Here is an 18,216-nt window from a genome sequence, read left to right as displayed (position 1 = left end):
CTGCTGCCCTCACGGCTTTAAAACGCGTTGTGATAGGGAAGGTATCCACACCCCATATAAGGAATGCTTAGTTCTCCTACCCAGCCGATGTGGGATCAGATCTAACCCACTTTCACCCCCCATTATAGGGTTCGACGTCCCCGTCGAACACATCGACCCGTGCCCTGGCTCTGATACCATTTGTAACACCCCCCTCTGGCACGTATCACAATATTGTCCGCTTGGCTCTGATACCATTTGTAACACCCCCCTCTGTCACGTATCACAATATTGTCCGCTTTGGGCCACTCGGCACGAGGACTTCCCAGGGGGTCACCCATCCTGGTACTACTCCCGCCCGAGCATGCTTAACTGCAGAGTTCTTATGGGATCTGCTGCCCTCACGGCTTTAAAACGCGTTGTGATAGGGAAGGTATCCACACCCCATATAAGGATGCTTAGTTCTCCTACCCAGCCGATGTGGGATCAGATCTAACCCACTTTAAAAGTGGGTTAGATCTGATCCCACATCGGCTTGGAAGGAGAACGAAACATTTCCTTATAAAGGGGTGTGGATACCTTCCCTATAACAACGCGTTTTAAAGTCGTGAGGACAGCAGATCCCATAAGAACTCTGCAGTTAAGCGTGCTCGGGCGGGAGTAGTACCAGGATGGGTGACCCCCTGGGAAGTCCTCGTGCCGAGTGGCCCAAAGCGGACAATATTGTGATACGTACCAGAGGGGGATGTTACATATATGCTCACCAGGTTCCCAAGCCTGGCCCACTCAGCTTTATGTTTTACAGGTAGTGGACTCAGAGCATAATTATGATGATGATGAGGGAATTTTAGATTATAGGCCATTAGTTGTAAATAACTGTTGTAAGGCTTATAATGTACTGTTTAGACTTATGTACTGTATCGAACATGACACCCCAAGTCTTCTAATGATATACATTTCTAAAGAAATGCTTTTGATAAATCTTTATCATATTATTGTTTTGGGACAAATTCCGCAATTCTTTTATTAAAAGGTTACTCTGATTTTGAAATAAATTATAAACAAAACCGGTCTTTTCTGGCCGTGAAATTGGGGATGTCACAGTTGGTATCAGAGCATTAGTTTAAGCGAATTAGGAATTTGTAGGATTTCTAGACTTAAACTTAGAATGCTAAGCGATGATTGTGAGATGTGAGCACTAGTATTTTTAGGAAAGATGCCTAAAATGCTTTTATGTGCTAAATGGTATGTGTTTGCTATACATGATATTTTTGTTCGGATCTATGGTCTGTTGCCGACGGGATCTGGAAAACCTTATGTGTGTAGGATTCTAAGCGTATGATTACGATATAAGAACTAGCATGTAAATGTTTCGGAGTCTATAGTGAATAAAGATCTAAATTCACCTTATTCGGTGTATAGATCAAGATGGCAAGGACCCGTAGCAGAAACGTAAACGCAAATGGGGATAGGAACCAACCCCCAGTGGTTCAGCAAATACCTGTTGTTGAAGAAGTTGCACCTAAGCCAGTCACCATGGCTGGATTTCAAGCCATAATTCAGGCTATGCTAGCTGAACAAAGGGAAGAAATGAGACGGATTCTCCACGAGAATAGGGACAAATATACCATACATGTTGAACCGATGGAGCCAGTTCCCGAGCAATCTGAGGAAGGGAACTACAGCCGCCAAGTGAGTCAAATAGGGACTCAAGGTGAGTAAAGGGATGGCCTAGAAGGGAGAAACAACAAGGATGGGCGGATGTACAAAAATTTCTTGGGTGCGAAACCACCAAGTCTCTCAGGAAGCCCAAAGCCTGTTGAGATCATGGAATGGATCTCCGAGATGGAAATGGTGTTTAAAAGTTGCGACTGCAGCGAGAAGCAGAAGACTGTCTTCGCTGTGAGACAATTGAAAACTGGAGTCTTGACCTGGTGGAAGCTATTGGCAGATACAATACCGCGAGGAGAAGCTCTGAAAGTGTCATGGGATGAGTTCTTGGAACAACTGAAGGCGCAATACTGTTCAGAGATAGATCTGATTGATCTGAACAATGAGTTCCAAAATTTGAAAAAGGGGAAAATGAGCATCGATGACTATGATGTTGTATTCACGGAAAAGATGAAGTTGTTTCCATACCTAGTGCCAACCGAACTTTCCAAAATTGAGAAGTTCGCAAACGGACTGCCGGCTGACTTTGACCCAACAGTCAAGATGGCAACCACTCTGAAATTAGTCGTTCGAGCAGCTAAGAATGTGGAGACCCAACAAAAGGAAAGAGGTCTAGAAAGGGCTGAGGTTGGTGACAAACGGAAGTTCGATGGATCCTCGAAGTCCAACAAGAAGAGTAGATTCTCGAAGTCTGGTTCGAGAGGAGGAGGATCAGAATCGAAGTGGTGTGACAAGTGTAAGAAGAAGCACTCTGGAAAGTGTGACGGAGGGGTCACTTGTTTCAAATGTGGAAAGCCTGGGCACTATGCCAACGAATGCACATTCACTAAGAAGGTCTGTTATGAGTGCAACGAGGAGGGGCACATTTCAAAGGATTGCCCAAAGAAGAAGGAGGCAGGAAGAACCAACATACCACCAAAGCCGAAGGCGAGAGCCTTCCAGATGACGCTTGAGGCTGCAAAGGAGGCAGCAGACGTCGCTTCAGGTACCTTTCTTGTAAATGGTTTGCCTGCAAATGTACTATTTGATTCGGGAGCCAACTACTCCTTTGTGTCGCATAAATTTGGTGGGAAATTAGCATTACCTGTAGAAAAACAAGATAATGCTCTGATTATAGAAGTTGCCAGTGGCAAATTCGTACTTGTTAGTAATCATATTAGGAACATCGTCATTGACCTAAACGGAAACGAATTCCACGAAGAGCTATTACCCATAGAATTAAATGGTTTCGACATCATTTTGGGTATGGATTGGCTTAGCGCCAACGATGCTGAGATTCTTTGCAAGAAGAAGATTGTAAGGGTGAACCCACCCAGAAGAGAATCATTTATGGTGTACGGGGACAAACGCAGAGTGAATTCTGGAATTATCTCCTTGATGAAAGCCAGGAAATGTTTGTCCCAAAGATGTGCATCGTACTTGGCATTCGAAATTGATACTAAGAAGGAGAAGAAAGAGGTGCAGAATATACCGGTTGTATGTGATTATCCGGAAGTCTTTCCCGAAAATCTTCCCGGATTACCACCTGATAGGCAAGTGGAGTTTCGTATAGACTTGTTACCAGGAACAACACCGATAGCAAAGGCACCTTACCGATTAGCACCGACGGAGATGAAGGAGCTCATGACGCAACTTCAGGAGCTGTTGGACAGCGGTTTCATTCGACCTAGTTCATTACCCTGGGGAGCTCCGGTGTTATTCGTAAAGAAGAAGGACAGAAGCAGGAGAATGTGTATTGATTACAGAGAGCTGAACAAAGCAACGATAAAGAACAAGTACCCGTTGCCAAGGATCGATGACCTGTTCGACCAATTACAGGGTTCGAGCTATTCTCGAAGATCGATCTTAGGTCGGGATACCATCAACTAAAGGTGAGAGAGCAGGATATCGAAAAGACTGCATTCAGAACAAGATATGGACATTATGAGTTCTTGGTTATGTCATTTGGGCTAACCAATGCTCCTGCAGCATTCATAGATTTGATGAACAGGGTTTGCAAACCATTCCTCGATAAATCCGTGATAGTGTTCATCGACGACATTCTCATCTACTCGAAAAGCCAAGAGGAGCATAAAAAGCATCTAGGTGAAGTGCTAGAAGTCCTGAAAAAGGAGAAGTTGTATGCAAAGTTCTCCAAATGTGAATTTTGGATTCAAGAAGTCCAATTCTTGGGTCATGTGATTAACCAAGAAGGAATAATGGTTGATCCAGCAAAGATTGAAGCTGTAATGAAGTGGGAACAACCAAAAAGTCCTAAAGAGATTCGAAGCTTTTTAGGATTAGCTGGATATTACCGAAGATTTATCCAAGGCTTTTCTTCGATAGCCGCTCCATTGACAGCCTTGACCCACAAAGGAGCTACTTATACTTGGAGTGAAAAGCATAAGGAAGCCTTTGAGAAGTTGAAGAAGAAATTATGTGAATCACCAATTCTTTCTTTACCCGAAGGAGTTGAAAACTTTGCAGTCTATAGTGATGCATCTGGAGTTGGGTTAGGTTGTGTTCTGACCCAGCGAGATAAAGTGATAGCATATGCATCAAGACAACTGAAGGAGCATGAAAAGAACTACCCTACTCATGATTTGGAGTTGGCAGCGGTAGTTTTCGCTCTAAAAATATGGAGACATTACCTCTATGGTACGAAGTGCAAACTTCTCACTGATCATAAGAGTCTCCAGTATCTCTTTAATCAGAAGGAATTGAATATGAGGCAACGACGTTGGCTGGAATTACTCAAAGACTACGACTGTGAGATACTTTATCACCCTGGTAAAGCAAATGTTGTTGTTGATGCTCTCAGTCGGAAAGTCAACCTTGAAAAGAAAAGGCCAAGAGCGTTGAGAATTGAGGTTGTCTCAACAATTTTGGAGAGTATAAAGAAAGCTCAGGAAGAAGCTTTAGAGAAGAATGACCGAAAAGAAGAACGTCTGGGCAAAACATTAGTATTCGGTACAAACAACCAAGAGTTGAAGGTATTCCAAGATAGGATTTGGGTACCTAAGACGGGAGGAGTAAGAGATGTTCTAATGGAAGAAGCTCGCAAGACCATGTACTCGATTCATCCCGGCAGTACAAAAATGTATAGGGATTTAAAACCCTATTACTGGTGGCCAACGATGAAGCTCGATGTTGCTAAGTATGTGGCCGAGTGTATGACATGTGCAAGAGTCAAGGCACAACATTAGAAACCATATGGGAGTTTAGAACCTTTACCTGTACCCATGGGTAAATGGGAAGCCATCACCATGGATTTTGTGACTAAACTGCCCAGATCAAGAAATAGTCACGACATGATTTGGGTGGTCGTTGATCGCTTTACTAAGAGTGCGCATTTCATAGCTGCCAACGAGAAATGGTCTATGGATAAACTTGCGAATTCTTACGTGAAGGAGATTGTGAGGCTTCATGGTGTTCCATTAACGATTGTATCCGATCGTGACAGCCGTTTTACCTCAAGGTTTTGGAGGAGTCTACAAGAGGAATTGGGTACCAAGTTGTGTTTGATTACAGCTTACCATCTGCAAACCGGTGGTCAGAGCGAAAGAACGATTCAAACATTAGAGGATATGCTGAGAGCATGTACCCTAGAATTCCAAGGTAACTGGGATGAACACTTACCTCTAGTAGAATTCTCTTATAATAATAGTTTCCACTCAAGCATTAAGATGGCACCTTATCACGCCTTGTATGGGGAAAACTATCGAACGCCAACATGTTGGCTGGAAGCTGGGGAGAAGCAGTTTATGGGACCTGAAATAGTCCATCAGACTACTGAAAAGTTGAAAGTGATAAGGGAAAGAATGTTAGCTGCTAAAGATCGACAAAAGAGTTATGCTGACAAGAAAAGACAACCGATAACCTTTGAAGTTGGAGATTCAGTTTTACTTAAAGTCTCGTCGTGGAAGGGACTTATAAGATTTGGGAAACGAGGAAAGTTGAGTCCAAGGTTCATTGGACCATTCAAAGTTCTTCAGAGGATTGGGAATCAAGCTTACAAGCTAGAACTACCAGAATAACTAGATGGTATTCATAACACTTTCCATGTGTGTTATTTCAGAAAGTTTACGGGAGATGTTCCCAACATAATTCCAATTATTGAGTTAAGGTTGGATGAAAGCAAGAGGCTAATCGAAGAACCAGAGGCAATCGTTGACCGTAAGACTAAAAAGTTGCGATGCAAGATGGTCGACTTAGTGCTTGTGCAATGGAAACATACAAATGAGCCAAATCTCTCTTGGGAAACGGAGAGTGACATGTTGAGTCGCTATCCGCATTTGTTTGTTGATGTGTGATTCTGGGGACGGAATCATCCTAAGGGGGAAAGAATTGTAACGCCCGTGTTTCCAGGCTAAGCATTATTGTTGATGTAATAGTCTAGGTTAGCCTTTGTAACTCATTTTGAAGTAATAAAGAGGAATTATGTGAAAATTATGTGAATTATGTGCTTATTTGTTTAATTATTATGATTTAATTAATTAATAATAAAAATAAGCATTGAAAATAAATATTAGATAAAGCCGATATCTTTACATAAAGTTGTAGTGGTCGAAATAAGGATTCCGGGGATATAAAGAACGCCGAAATCCGAGTTATAACGAAGAAGTTATGACCTGTCGAAGTTTTGCGACGGAACTGGCACAGCACCGGGAAACGTAAAAAGTGAATTTACGATAAAATACTTTTTAGCCTTAACGATCTAAACGAAAGTCGTAGTATTCGTTAAAATGAGAATTTCGATAAAAAGAACGTCCAAATCTGACTTCGTATGAGGAAGTTATGATTTTTCTAAGTTTCAGCTTTAGTAGTAGACAGCTAAAAACTCGAATTTTAGATCGAGCAATTTTTAGCCGACACAACCTAAATGAGAATCTAAGGTCTCGTCAATAGTAGCACAACGGTAAAAAGACTGATGAAATCGGACGTCGGATGAAGAAGTTATGAATTTTTAACGGATTTCCTGTCCCGGTCTGTTAAAAATAATAATATTAAAATTAAATTCAAAATTAGCCAACGAAGTCTAAACAAAAGTTGTAGATCGTAATTTTACCTACGCGTGCATATAAAGAACATCAAAAACGGAGTCCGTATGAGAAAGTTATGGATTTTAGAAGTTCCTGGCACATTTTTCGATAATATTCGCATGGATAGAAGCTGGCCACGTCACCCTTCTCGCGAATCCGACCCGTGTCCGAAGTTGCTGCGTCACCGAGTCGTGTCCAGTCTGAGGTCCGACGCGTGTTGCTTCCGGATTCGACGAGCCTCGCGGCCTATCCTCTTCCGACGTGCCTCGCCCCGTGTCGCACCTCCGAGCCTCGCTGCTGTCATGTGGCCTTCGCACCTGCTGCCACCTGCTCGCTTCACATGCGAGCCACGCCTCACTCCGGATCCGAGCCATGCAGCCACTACGTGGAGCTTCCCTAGCCAAGCACCCCTCAGACTCGCACGCTATAAATAAGAGGGATGCGAGATTTGCCGACTAGAATTGCAAAGTTGGCATTTTTCACCCCTCTCTCCATATTTTGAATATTTTGACTTTTCTCGAAGCCCCGGTATCATTTTTAAAGCCCAGAATACATCCCGAAGTGCCCGAAGACCCGGAAAATTTTATCTTTTCGGTTTTGAAGCTCAACCCTCGCAGAGCCCGGTTTCTCAATAAAACTCCCGGTTTTATCAGATACGATCATTTTAAGGAACGAATTGTTGTCCGATTATCATCAAATCAAGTGAGTGTATAGTCACTTTCATCTTACACATAGATATGAAGTATTTTCTATAAAATACATGTTATGTGTAATTATATTGATTGTTTATTTGAGATGATTGTTGAATATAATGTTTTATACAAGTTATAAACTGTATATGTATTTTATCTACAAATATGTTGGGTAGAACATGGGTAGACAAAATAGTTGATGTGTGTTAAATTGATGAGAGGCCTCGATGTTGTTGTTGTTCCAGTCATCTAGCGAAGTATGGATGACGACCACGGACTCTTCTAGATAGTCTAGTGGAACGCTAGCAGGCTCGCAACCTGTAGGTGTTGTGAACGATGTGTTCACCGGTGTACTCCATCCCCCTCATGGTTGCCTTTAGGTCATTTATTGTTGAGGAACCCTCTTAGCAGTAGTGTCCATCCCGATGATAAAATCCTTAGACTAGGTCCCTTATATAGGTGTTTAGGGACGTAAAGTGAGGATAACGGGAATGGGTAATCAGGGTTATTGTTGGTTGATGAAATTAATAAATTTATTGTCGATCGATGAAATTAATAAATTTATTATTATTTGTGGGTTGAAAATCCTATATGCTAAGGTTCCCAAGCCTGACCCACTCAGCTTTCTGTTTTACAGGTAGTGGACTCAGAGCATAATTATGATGATGATGAGGGAATTTTAGATTATAGGTCATTAGTTGTAAATAACTGTTGTAAGGCTTATAATGTATTGTTTTATACTTATGTACTGTATCGAACATGACACCCCAAGTCTTTTAATGAAATACATTTCTAAGGAAATGCTTTTGATAAATCTTTATCATATTATTGTTTTGGGACAAATTCCGTAATTCTTTTATTAAAAGGTTACTCTGATTTTGAAATAAAGTATAAACAAAACCGGTCTTTTCTGCCTGTGTAATTGGGGATGTCACAGATACTTAAGCACCAACAATAGAGTTTTGTATGTTTTTAAACAACTTTGCTCTAATACACTATTGGTGAAGGATATAGGGGAAGCGAATGCAGCATTTATTAGAATATTATCCGAATTAGTAGTGATTTGTCCTCTTGGGTTTTTAACATTGTGATTCATTTAGTTTCGCATTTACCTATGAATATATTTGCAGATCCCGGTATGTATAAGATGGATGTATCACTTAGAAAATTATATGAAAAACTAAAAAATTATGTCATAAATTAGGAGTAACTGGAAGGTTATATAGTCAATGGTTGTGTCACTAGTGAATAATTAAAAAAAATTTCGATATATCTTGTAGATGTAGAGTCACGATTCAATCATCCTGAAAAAAATAAATAAATAAAAAGAAAAGAAAACCGAGAATGTTGTGATAGAAAAAACAAAGTTGGAATGTGTTCTATTTTTTTCATAGTTCGTGAAAAAAACCTTAATGGTTTTAATGTTTTTTATTTCTTTTAGCTTATTCTTACTCTCTAAATAAAAAAACTTAATAATAATAATAATAATAATAATGGATCACGATAACCCATTAAAATATTATAAACTTTGTATATTTTAAACGTGTTTTGCAAATATTTCTCTTATTTGACAAAGAACAACGACAACCCATTTAGTTTAGTATCCTTTCTAGTAAATTTAGAAATATAATTTATCTATTCTGAAATATTATGCTAGTTCATGTCAAATATTTAAAATTATGTGAAGGATTAGCAACATGCGTTAATCCATTACCAATCCATCAGTTCTCCCGCAATTCTTCTACCATGCAAATGACACATTTCGTCCGTTGTTAATTAAAATAGTTATATATAGCGCTGTAAACGAACCGAATGTTCAACAAAGTGTTTGTGAACCATTTGGCGGGAAGTTCGATTATGTTTGTTTGTTTAATAAATGAATGAACATGAACACAAATTCTGATTTATTTAGTTAAAGGAACGAATATGAACAATAGTCTCGTTTGTTTAATTATGTTCGTGAACGTTCGTTTACGTTTGTTTATGTTCGTTCATATAAGTTCATTTTATATTCATATATGCCTAATTGTATTTGATTACATTACTATATTATATGTTCATTTATATCCATATATGTTCAAATTATGTTTGTTTATCTTTGTTCATTTATTTTCGTTCGTTTAGCATGTTCACGAACATAAACGAACGGATATGAGCAATGCAGAACGAACATAAACAAGAAAACCTGTTTGTTTATTCGTTCGTGTTTGTTCATTTGTTCAACTAACTTAAATGAACGAATATGAACAAGCCTCGTTCGTGTTCGTTTGATTTGTTTACATCTTTACCTATATATGCAATGTTTTGTGGTACTTCTATAAGTTCCAAACATGTACGGTTATCAGTTGCACTCCGGTAATGTAAAATGTTACAAGGATATTTTTTGGTTCTCTATTTTGGACATCCTTCATGAATTGGTTCGTATAAATGGTTCATATAAAACCGAATATAAAAATAATTAGTTTTCTTTGAGTATATGTATGATTTGTTTACTAACTTGTTTGTTACTAATTATTTTTCCTTCATGCCACCAAAAGATAGAGAATGTATAACAATCATTAACTAACAGTTGATTCCCAACAAAAATCTTTGTCATTTTAATATGCTCATAATATATGCTATTAAACATTTAAATTGTGTTTGGCTTCTATATATTTCGCTAAACTAACAATATATTCATATAATTAAATTTTAATTACCGTCGTAGAAATATGCCGCTGATCTAACAACTCTAGAATGTCGTGGCTAATAATTTCCATTTAGAATTAGCTTAATATTGAATTTACTTAGAATTTTGTTAAATTTATAATTAAGGGTGTTCAATCCTAATATCTTGAGTCAGTTAAATCACATATTTATCCCTCGCCTGCTTCAAAGCAATTGTTTATTGACTATATTTATATTTAAGATGCCAAAAATCTTTCATGTGACAAACATTGAAATCATGGGAATGATTCGACAAATATTGAAATCATGGGAATGATTCGAAGTCCCTCTCTTCTAATTATTCTATGATAGCGTGACTTACATCCATTTAGAAAATGGAAAAACGTACACGTGGTCTCTGACTTTAGTAGACATTTAGTGGACATTGAAAGGGTTTGATGTTTTCACCTCTTCTTCGTAATCAGTAACTTTTACAAAATTATTGCGTACTAACTTTTTCTTTATTTTTCATTGTATCCGACCCATTTATATATAAAACATAAAATATATTCAGTTTTAGAAAACTATACAGAAGCAAAAATGTATTTCCATAACCTTACATGCAAAGCACATATACGTACCAACGCAATTTGAATCTTTAGAATATATATATATATATATATATATATATATATATATATATATATATATATATATATATATATATATATATATATATATATATATATATATATATATATATATATATAAAACTAAAAAAGATTTGAACAACAGATATATTAGATAATATATATACCCTGTTAAAGTTTAATCTGTTGGAGCACATATATATTTTATATTTGCAATTAGTATAATGCTTCTGGTTTTGTTAAAAAAAAAAAAAAAAAAAAGGACTTTGAGCGCTTTGATGTGCATGGGTTGGTGGCAGCAAAAACTATAACATGCTAATTTGACTCAATTAGTAACTGGAATATATTTAAACAAAAAATATTACTCCACAGATACCTATATAATGCTCCATTGTACCCCTACTCTATCACACTCTTCCTTTACCATAATTGACAAAGTTTTCATTACCCGTTTCGGCATGGCATCGAAGAGTATTGTGTCCGTTGTTCTGGTCATAGCATTCAACCTTTTATTATGTGTCGTGGTTAGTGGCTGTGAAACGTCCGACATACCAGAACCCACCCTCAATCCAAATCAAAAACCAAACCCAAACCCAAGCAGCAACCCCAACCCCAATCCCTACTCCAACCCGAACCCCAACCCCATCCCTAACACTAAACACAACCCCAACCCCAACCCCAACACAGTACCAAACACAAACCCAAATACAGAAACCTGCCCTAGAGACGCCTTAAAACTGGGGGTTTGTGCTAATCTTCTAGGGGGATTGGTCAAAGTTGAGTTAGGTTCACCACCGGTGAAGCCATGTTGCTCTCTTATCCAAGGACTTGCCGACCTTGAGGCTGCCGTCTGTTTGTGCACTGCAATCAAAGCCAACGTCCTAGGGATCAATCTTAATGTACCAGTATCTCTTAGCTTGCTCGTTAATGTATGTGGCGGTGAAGTCCCAAATGGTTTTGTATGTTCCTAGTTTGATTTAATTTATACAATATGAATCAATGTGTTGCTAAATTAAGTGTACCATCTTTGAAATCAATACTTCGTGGGTAACAATTCAGTCCTTTGTTTTGCAACAAAAAGTTTTTCTTATATCATGTATATTTATATGCTAATTTAATGCAAGCTTAATATTTATTTTGTATGTGGAAGATTAATGATCCATGATACACTTATTTGCACTAATATATCCAACCAAGTTTAAATGAAACTAAACTTAATGTAATGGCTTAGATATCTATGAAAAAGAAACTACTATTATGGCATCTCTAAACAAATTGTCAATCATAAGTATCAATATGATGGAAAAAGTTTATGAAACTCACTAAATCGAACGATGAATTTGGTTCGAATTTCAGTGGATAATTATTATCCACCAAATTAAAAATGGTTGTCATATTGAAATAAGTAGAAATAAAAACATGATTCCACCCATTTTTATTGTTCAATCCGTTATAAACCTTGTTTCACAAAAGCACTTGAAAAAAAAAAAAAAAAAAAAAAAAAAAAAAAAAAAAAAAAAAAAAAAAAACATTCAAGTTAGAGTTCAGACAATAATTTGAATGCAAATACAACCATTTCCTGTCAAAATTTTGCATAGACATTGAGTTGAATGCACATACAGCCATTTCCTTTCAAAATTTTGCATAGGCAACTGATCCTAAGCTATCATCCAAGTATGGATATTATGTTTGATAGGTTACACTTGTTCCCACATGTTTGATTATCCATTGTATCCAAAGTATTAAAATCAAGATACCATATATCTGAATAAAGCTATAACAAAGTGAGATGTATCTATTGATTTTCAATTGTAGAGTTGTAACATCCTAAACTTTAGATAAATGATTATATGACGGATAGAATTCGGCTTCCGGTTAGATACAATAACTAAGGAATGCCCCATTAACCTAAATAAATACTTTGCGAAAATTCCTAATTAGTTTAAATCGAAATAAATGCCAAAATGATTAAAAAAACATGAAATATATTCATTTTCTTTGATAAGGGTATTTGTTTGTGAAAAAAATTGAATAAGAGGCATTAATTTTTATTTTTAATTAATAAGGAATTAAAGGAAACAGATAATGGAAATGGAAAATAATATACACGGGTTGTCTGTGGAGGCCAAAATAAGCAAATACATCCGTCCAATGGGTTGTCACAATTCGTCAAAATCAAAATATGAGAGAGAAGGATATATATATATATATATATATATATATATATATATATATATATATATATATATATATATATAGAGAGAGAGAGAGAGAGAGAGAGAGATTGAGAGTTAAGATCATATATAACTAACAAATATTGTGTGAATGTACGACCAATTGTAGTCCAATCAATATAAAAAAGTAATTTTAGCATTTTGCATTTCATATATTTATTTGCTATTAATTAAATATGTTATATATTTGGAATGAATAAGATTTCCTTTTGAACATGTTAATCGTTTCCAAATTTTCATCAGATAGGATTCGTTATAATAATTCTAAAATAAATGCAAAGCCATTGTATTTTGTTTGTGAATCACAGGTTGCAAATTTTGTCTAGAGATTCTTGAAGAATTGAAGAAACAAATGAAACTGAGTATTGGAGAATGGAACATGGAATTGAAACTTATTCTTAAAGAACATAATACAAAATGATGGATCATTGAAGATTGAGAATGCATATGTTAAGAATTTTATTTTTACAATAATATATAAATTCACTGTATTCTAATTTTTTATATAAATATGTCAAACACTATATCAAAAATGGATAAATTTTAAAAAATAAAACTTGATTCTTTCAATAATTTCATTCTGATTTACATATGTACCAAATATTCTTTAAGAATACTTATAATAACTGGTGGTATTATTGTATGATTAATAGATTATCGATTCTTAAAATAATACAGTTTAGTTTTAATATGATTAACTTATATATGACTTCGTATTTTTTAAGAATGTTAACTATAAAAAAAATCTCTTAAATGAAGTCATATTCTTTAAAAATGAAAACAAAATATATGAGAACGAACTGGATGATTAACTTATATGAATTCGTATTCTTTAAAATGTTAATATGAAAAGATCTTTTAAATGAAGTCATATTATTTAAGATCTAAGGATAAAAACAAAATATATGAGAATGAAGTAGAATGTGTTGAATGAATTAATATTCTCAAAAAATCAAATTTAGTTTGAATTTTTTTTTCATAAAATCCGAAATTTGAATTGATTTTTATTAATTAAATTGAAATAATTGCCAAAAATGTAGGTTATTTTGATTTCTTTCTCTTAATAAAATATCATATTTGCATTTATGATTAATTAGCATGTAATTATTTAGTATATGCTATCACATGTTAACAATATGTACCTTAAGATCATAATGGTTAATTCTTTTAATCTGACGGCCAGAATTTGGTCACACATTCACACAATATTTGTGATTCATATTTGATCCTAACCATATATATATATATATATATATATATATATATATATATATATATATATACACACACACACACACACACATTCGGGAGCTAAGGGAAATGCTGCTGAATTATCCATAAACGACCAATCGTGTAATACACATTTACATATGAGGTAAGGTATTCAAAAAGTAGATTTATTCGCCTACACTAGTGAATTTATAAAGATGTTAAACAACCTCATAGGTTTACATCTAACATGATTATATTTTAAGAAATATATGGTTGCTATTCACATTCTTATGCAAGGTGTGATACCAATTGGAGTTAGAAGGTTTTTGGATAAGGATACTTATACACCAACAATAGAGTTTTGTATGTTTTTAAACATCTTTGCTCTAGAACACTATTGGTGAAGGATACGGGAGAAGTGAAGGCAACATTTATTAGAATCTTATCCAAATTAGAAGTGATTTGTCCTCTTGGTTTTTTTGACATTGTGATTCATTTAGTTTTGCATCTACCTACAAATATATTTACAGATCCTGGTATGTATAAGATGGATGTACCACTTAGAAAATTATATGAAAAAACTATGTCATAAATAAGGAGTGGCTAGAAGGCTATATAGTCGATGGTTGTGTCGCTAATGAATCATTAAAATTTTGTTCGATATATCTTGAAGATGTATAGACACGATTAATTCATCCTAAAAAAAATAATAAGAATGTTGTCATAGAAGAAACAAAGTTGGAATGTGTTCTATTTTTTCGTAGTTCTTGAAAAAACCTTAATGGGTTTAATGTTTTTTATTTCCTTTAACTTATTCTTACTCTCTAAATAAAAAAACATAAAATATAATAATAATAATAATAATAATAATAATAATAATAATAATCAATGACAAATCACGATAACCCACTAAAATATTTTAAATTTTGTATATTTTTAAACGTGTTTTGCAAAAATTTCTCTTATTTGACAAAGAACAACCACAAGCCATTTAGTTTAGTATCATTTCTAGTAACTTTAGAAATATAATTTATCAATGATGAAATCTTATGCTAGTTCATGTCAAATATTCAAAATTATGTGAAGGATTAGCCGTAATCCATCAGACCACCCGCAATTCGTCTACCATGCAAATGACGCATTTAATCAGTCGTTAATTAAAATACCTATATATGTAGTGATTTGTGGTACTTTTACAAGTTCCAAACATGTACGGTTATCAGTTGCACTGCGGTAATGTAAAATGTTGCAAGGATATTCTTTAGTTCTCTATTTTGGACATCCTTCATAAATTGGTTCGTATAAATGGTTCATATAAAACCGAATATAAAAATAATTAGTTTTCTTTGAGTATATGATTTGTTTACTAACTGGTTTGTTACTAATTATTTTTCCTTCATGCCACCAAAAGATAGAGAATGTATAACAATGATTAACTAATAGTTGATTCCGAACAAAAATCTTTGTCATTTTAAAATGCTCATAATATATGCTATTAAACATTTAAATTGTGTTTGGCTGCTATATATTTCGCTAAATTAATAACATTTTCATATAATTAAATTTTAATTACCGTCGTAGAAATATGCCGCTGATCTAACAACTCCAGAATGTCGTGGCTAATAATTTCCATTTAGAATTAGTTTTATAATGAATTTACTTAAAATTTTGTTATAATTATAATTAAGGGTCTTCAATCAAAACATCTTGAGTCAGTTAATACACATATCCCTCGCCTGCTTCAAAGCAATTGTTTATTGACTATATTTATATTTAAGATGCCAAAAATCTTTCATGTGACAAACATTGAAATCATGGGAATGATTCGACAAATATTGAAATCATGGGAATGATTCGAAGTCCCTCTCTTCTAATTATTCTATGATAGCATGACTTACATCCATTTAGGAAATGGAAAACCTTAAACGTGGTCTGTGACTTTAGTTTAATCCGTTGGAGCACATATATATTTTTTATATGCAATAAGTATAATGCATCTGGTTTTGTTAAAAAAAAAAAGGACTTTCAACGCTTTGATGTGCTTGAGTTGGTGAAAATATTTAAACAAAAATATTACTCCACAGATACCTATATAATGCTCCATTGTACCCTTACTCTATCACACTCTTCCTTTACCATAATTGACAAAGTTTTCATTACCGGTTTCGGCATGGCATCGAAGAGTATTGTGTCCGTTGTTCTTGTCATAGCATTCAACCTTTTATTATGTGTCGTGGTTAGTGGCTGTGAAACGTCCGACATACCAGAACCCAACCTCAATCCAAATCAAAAACCAAACCCAAACCCAAGCAGCAACCCCAACCCCAATCCCTACTCCAACCCGAACCCCAACCCCATCCCTAACACTAAACACAACCCCAACCCCAACCCCAACACAGTACCAAACACAAACCCAAATACAGAAACCTGCCCTAGAGACGCCTTGAAACTGGGGGTTTGTGCTAATCTTCTAGGGGGATTGGTCAAAGTTGAGTTAGGTTCACCACCGGTGAAGCCATGTTGCTCTCTTATCCAAGGACTTGCCGACCTTGAGGCTGCCGTCTGTTTGTGCACTGCAATCAAAGCCAACGTCCTAGGGATCAATCTTAATGTACCAGTATCTCTTAGCTTGCTCGTTAATGTCTGTGGCGGTGAAGTCCCAAATGGTTTTGTATGTTCCTAGTTTGATTTAATTTATACAATATGAATCAATGTGTTGCTAAATTAAGTGTACCATCTTTGAAATCAATACTTCGTGGGTAACAATTCAGTCCTTTGTTTTGCAACAAAAAGTTTTTCTTATATCATGTATATTTATATGCTAATTTAATGCAAGCTTAATATTTATTTTGTATGTGGAAGATTAATGATCCATGATACACTTATTTGCACTAATATATCCAACCAAGTTTAAATGAAACTAAACTTAATGTAATGGCTAGATATCTATGAAAAAGAAACTACTATTATGGCATCTCTAAACAAATTGTCAATCATAAGCATCAATATGATGGAAAATGTTTATGAAACTCACTAAATCGAACTCACTAAATCGAACGATGAATTTGGTTCGAATTTCAGTGGATAATTATTATCCACCAAATTAAAAATGGTTGTAATGTTGAAATAAGTAGAAATAAAAACATGATTCCACCCATTTTTATTGTTCAATCCGTTATAAACCTTGTTTCACAAAAGCACTTGGGAAACATGACACAAAACAAAAAAAAACAAAAAAAAAAAACAAAAAAAAACATTCAAGTTAGAGTTCAGACAATAAGTTGAATGCAAATACAACCATCATAGACATTGACTTACTAATACACCCATTCCCAGTCAAAATTTTGCATAGGCAACTGATCCTAAGCTATCATCCAAGTAAGGATATTATGTTTGATCGGTTACACTTGTTCCCACATGTTTGATTATCCCTTGTATCCAAAGTATTAAAATCAAGATACCATGTATCGGAATAAAGCCATAAAAAAGTGAGATGTATCTCTCGATTTTCATTTGTACAGTTGTAACGTCCTAAACTTTAGATAAATGATTATATGATTTATATCCACCAACACTCTAACCAATATCTAAATGTTACATAGGATAGAATTCGGCTTTCGGTTAGCTACAATAACTAGGGAATGCCCCATGAACCTAAATAAACAGTTTGCCAAAATTCCTAATTAGTTTAAATCGAAATAAATGCCAAAATGATTAAAAAAATCATGAAATATATTCATTGTCTTTGATAAGGGTATTTGTTTGTTAAAAAAAATTGAAAACGATACATTAATTTTTATTTTTAATTAATAAGTAATTAAATAAAACATAAAATGGAAATGGAAAATAATATACACGGATTGTCTGTGGGGGCTAAAATAAGCAAATACATCCACCCAAGGGGTTGTCTCAATCCGTCAAATCAAAATATGAAAGAGAAGAATATATATATATATATATATATATATATATATATATATATATATATATATATATATATATAGAGAGAGAGAGAGAGAGAGAGAGCACTAGTAAAAAATAACATACGGTCACACTTTCCAAAAAACGGCCTGTCACGCTTTTTATTAAAAGTGTGGCCAAAGGTCATTAA

General features: G+C 35.0%; 2 protein-coding genes and 1 pseudogene across 2 annotated transcripts; 2 read left to right on the top strand and 1 right to left on the bottom strand.

Moving 5' to 3' along the window:
* Positions 1–283: 283 nt before the first annotated feature.
* On the bottom strand, positions 284–401 carry LOC128126959 (5S ribosomal RNA; annotated as a pseudogene).
* A 10,537-nt stretch (positions 402–10,938) lies between these two features.
* On the top strand, positions 10,939–11,630 carry LOC122194714 (lipid transfer protein EARLI 1-like). The gene has a single exon (XM_042895789.2). It carries the CDS (start codon positions 11,043–11,045, stop codon positions 11,628–11,630), a length of 588 nt encoding a protein of 195 aa, XP_042751723.2. The 5' UTR covers positions 10,939–11,042.
* Positions 11,631–16,112: 4,482 nt separating this feature from the next.
* LOC111903339 (lipid transfer protein EARLI 1-like) lies at positions 16,113–16,875 on the top strand. Its single transcript, XM_023899118.3, has one exon. The coding sequence runs from the start codon at positions 16,201–16,203 to the stop codon at positions 16,786–16,788; it is 588 nt and encodes a 195-aa protein (XP_023754886.3). The 5' UTR covers positions 16,113–16,200; the 3' UTR covers positions 16,789–16,875.
* The last annotated feature ends 1,341 nt before the right edge of the window (positions 16,876–18,216 follow it).

This window comes from Lactuca sativa, chromosome 6, assembly GCF_002870075.4.
Source record: "Lactuca sativa cultivar Salinas chromosome 6, Lsat_Salinas_v11, whole genome shotgun sequence".
In the NCBI taxonomy this organism is placed as follows: Eukaryota; Viridiplantae; Streptophyta; class Magnoliopsida; order Asterales; family Asteraceae; genus Lactuca; species Lactuca sativa.
Note: the sequence above shows the minus strand (reverse complement) of the source record. Positions and strands in the feature narration are given on the sequence as shown.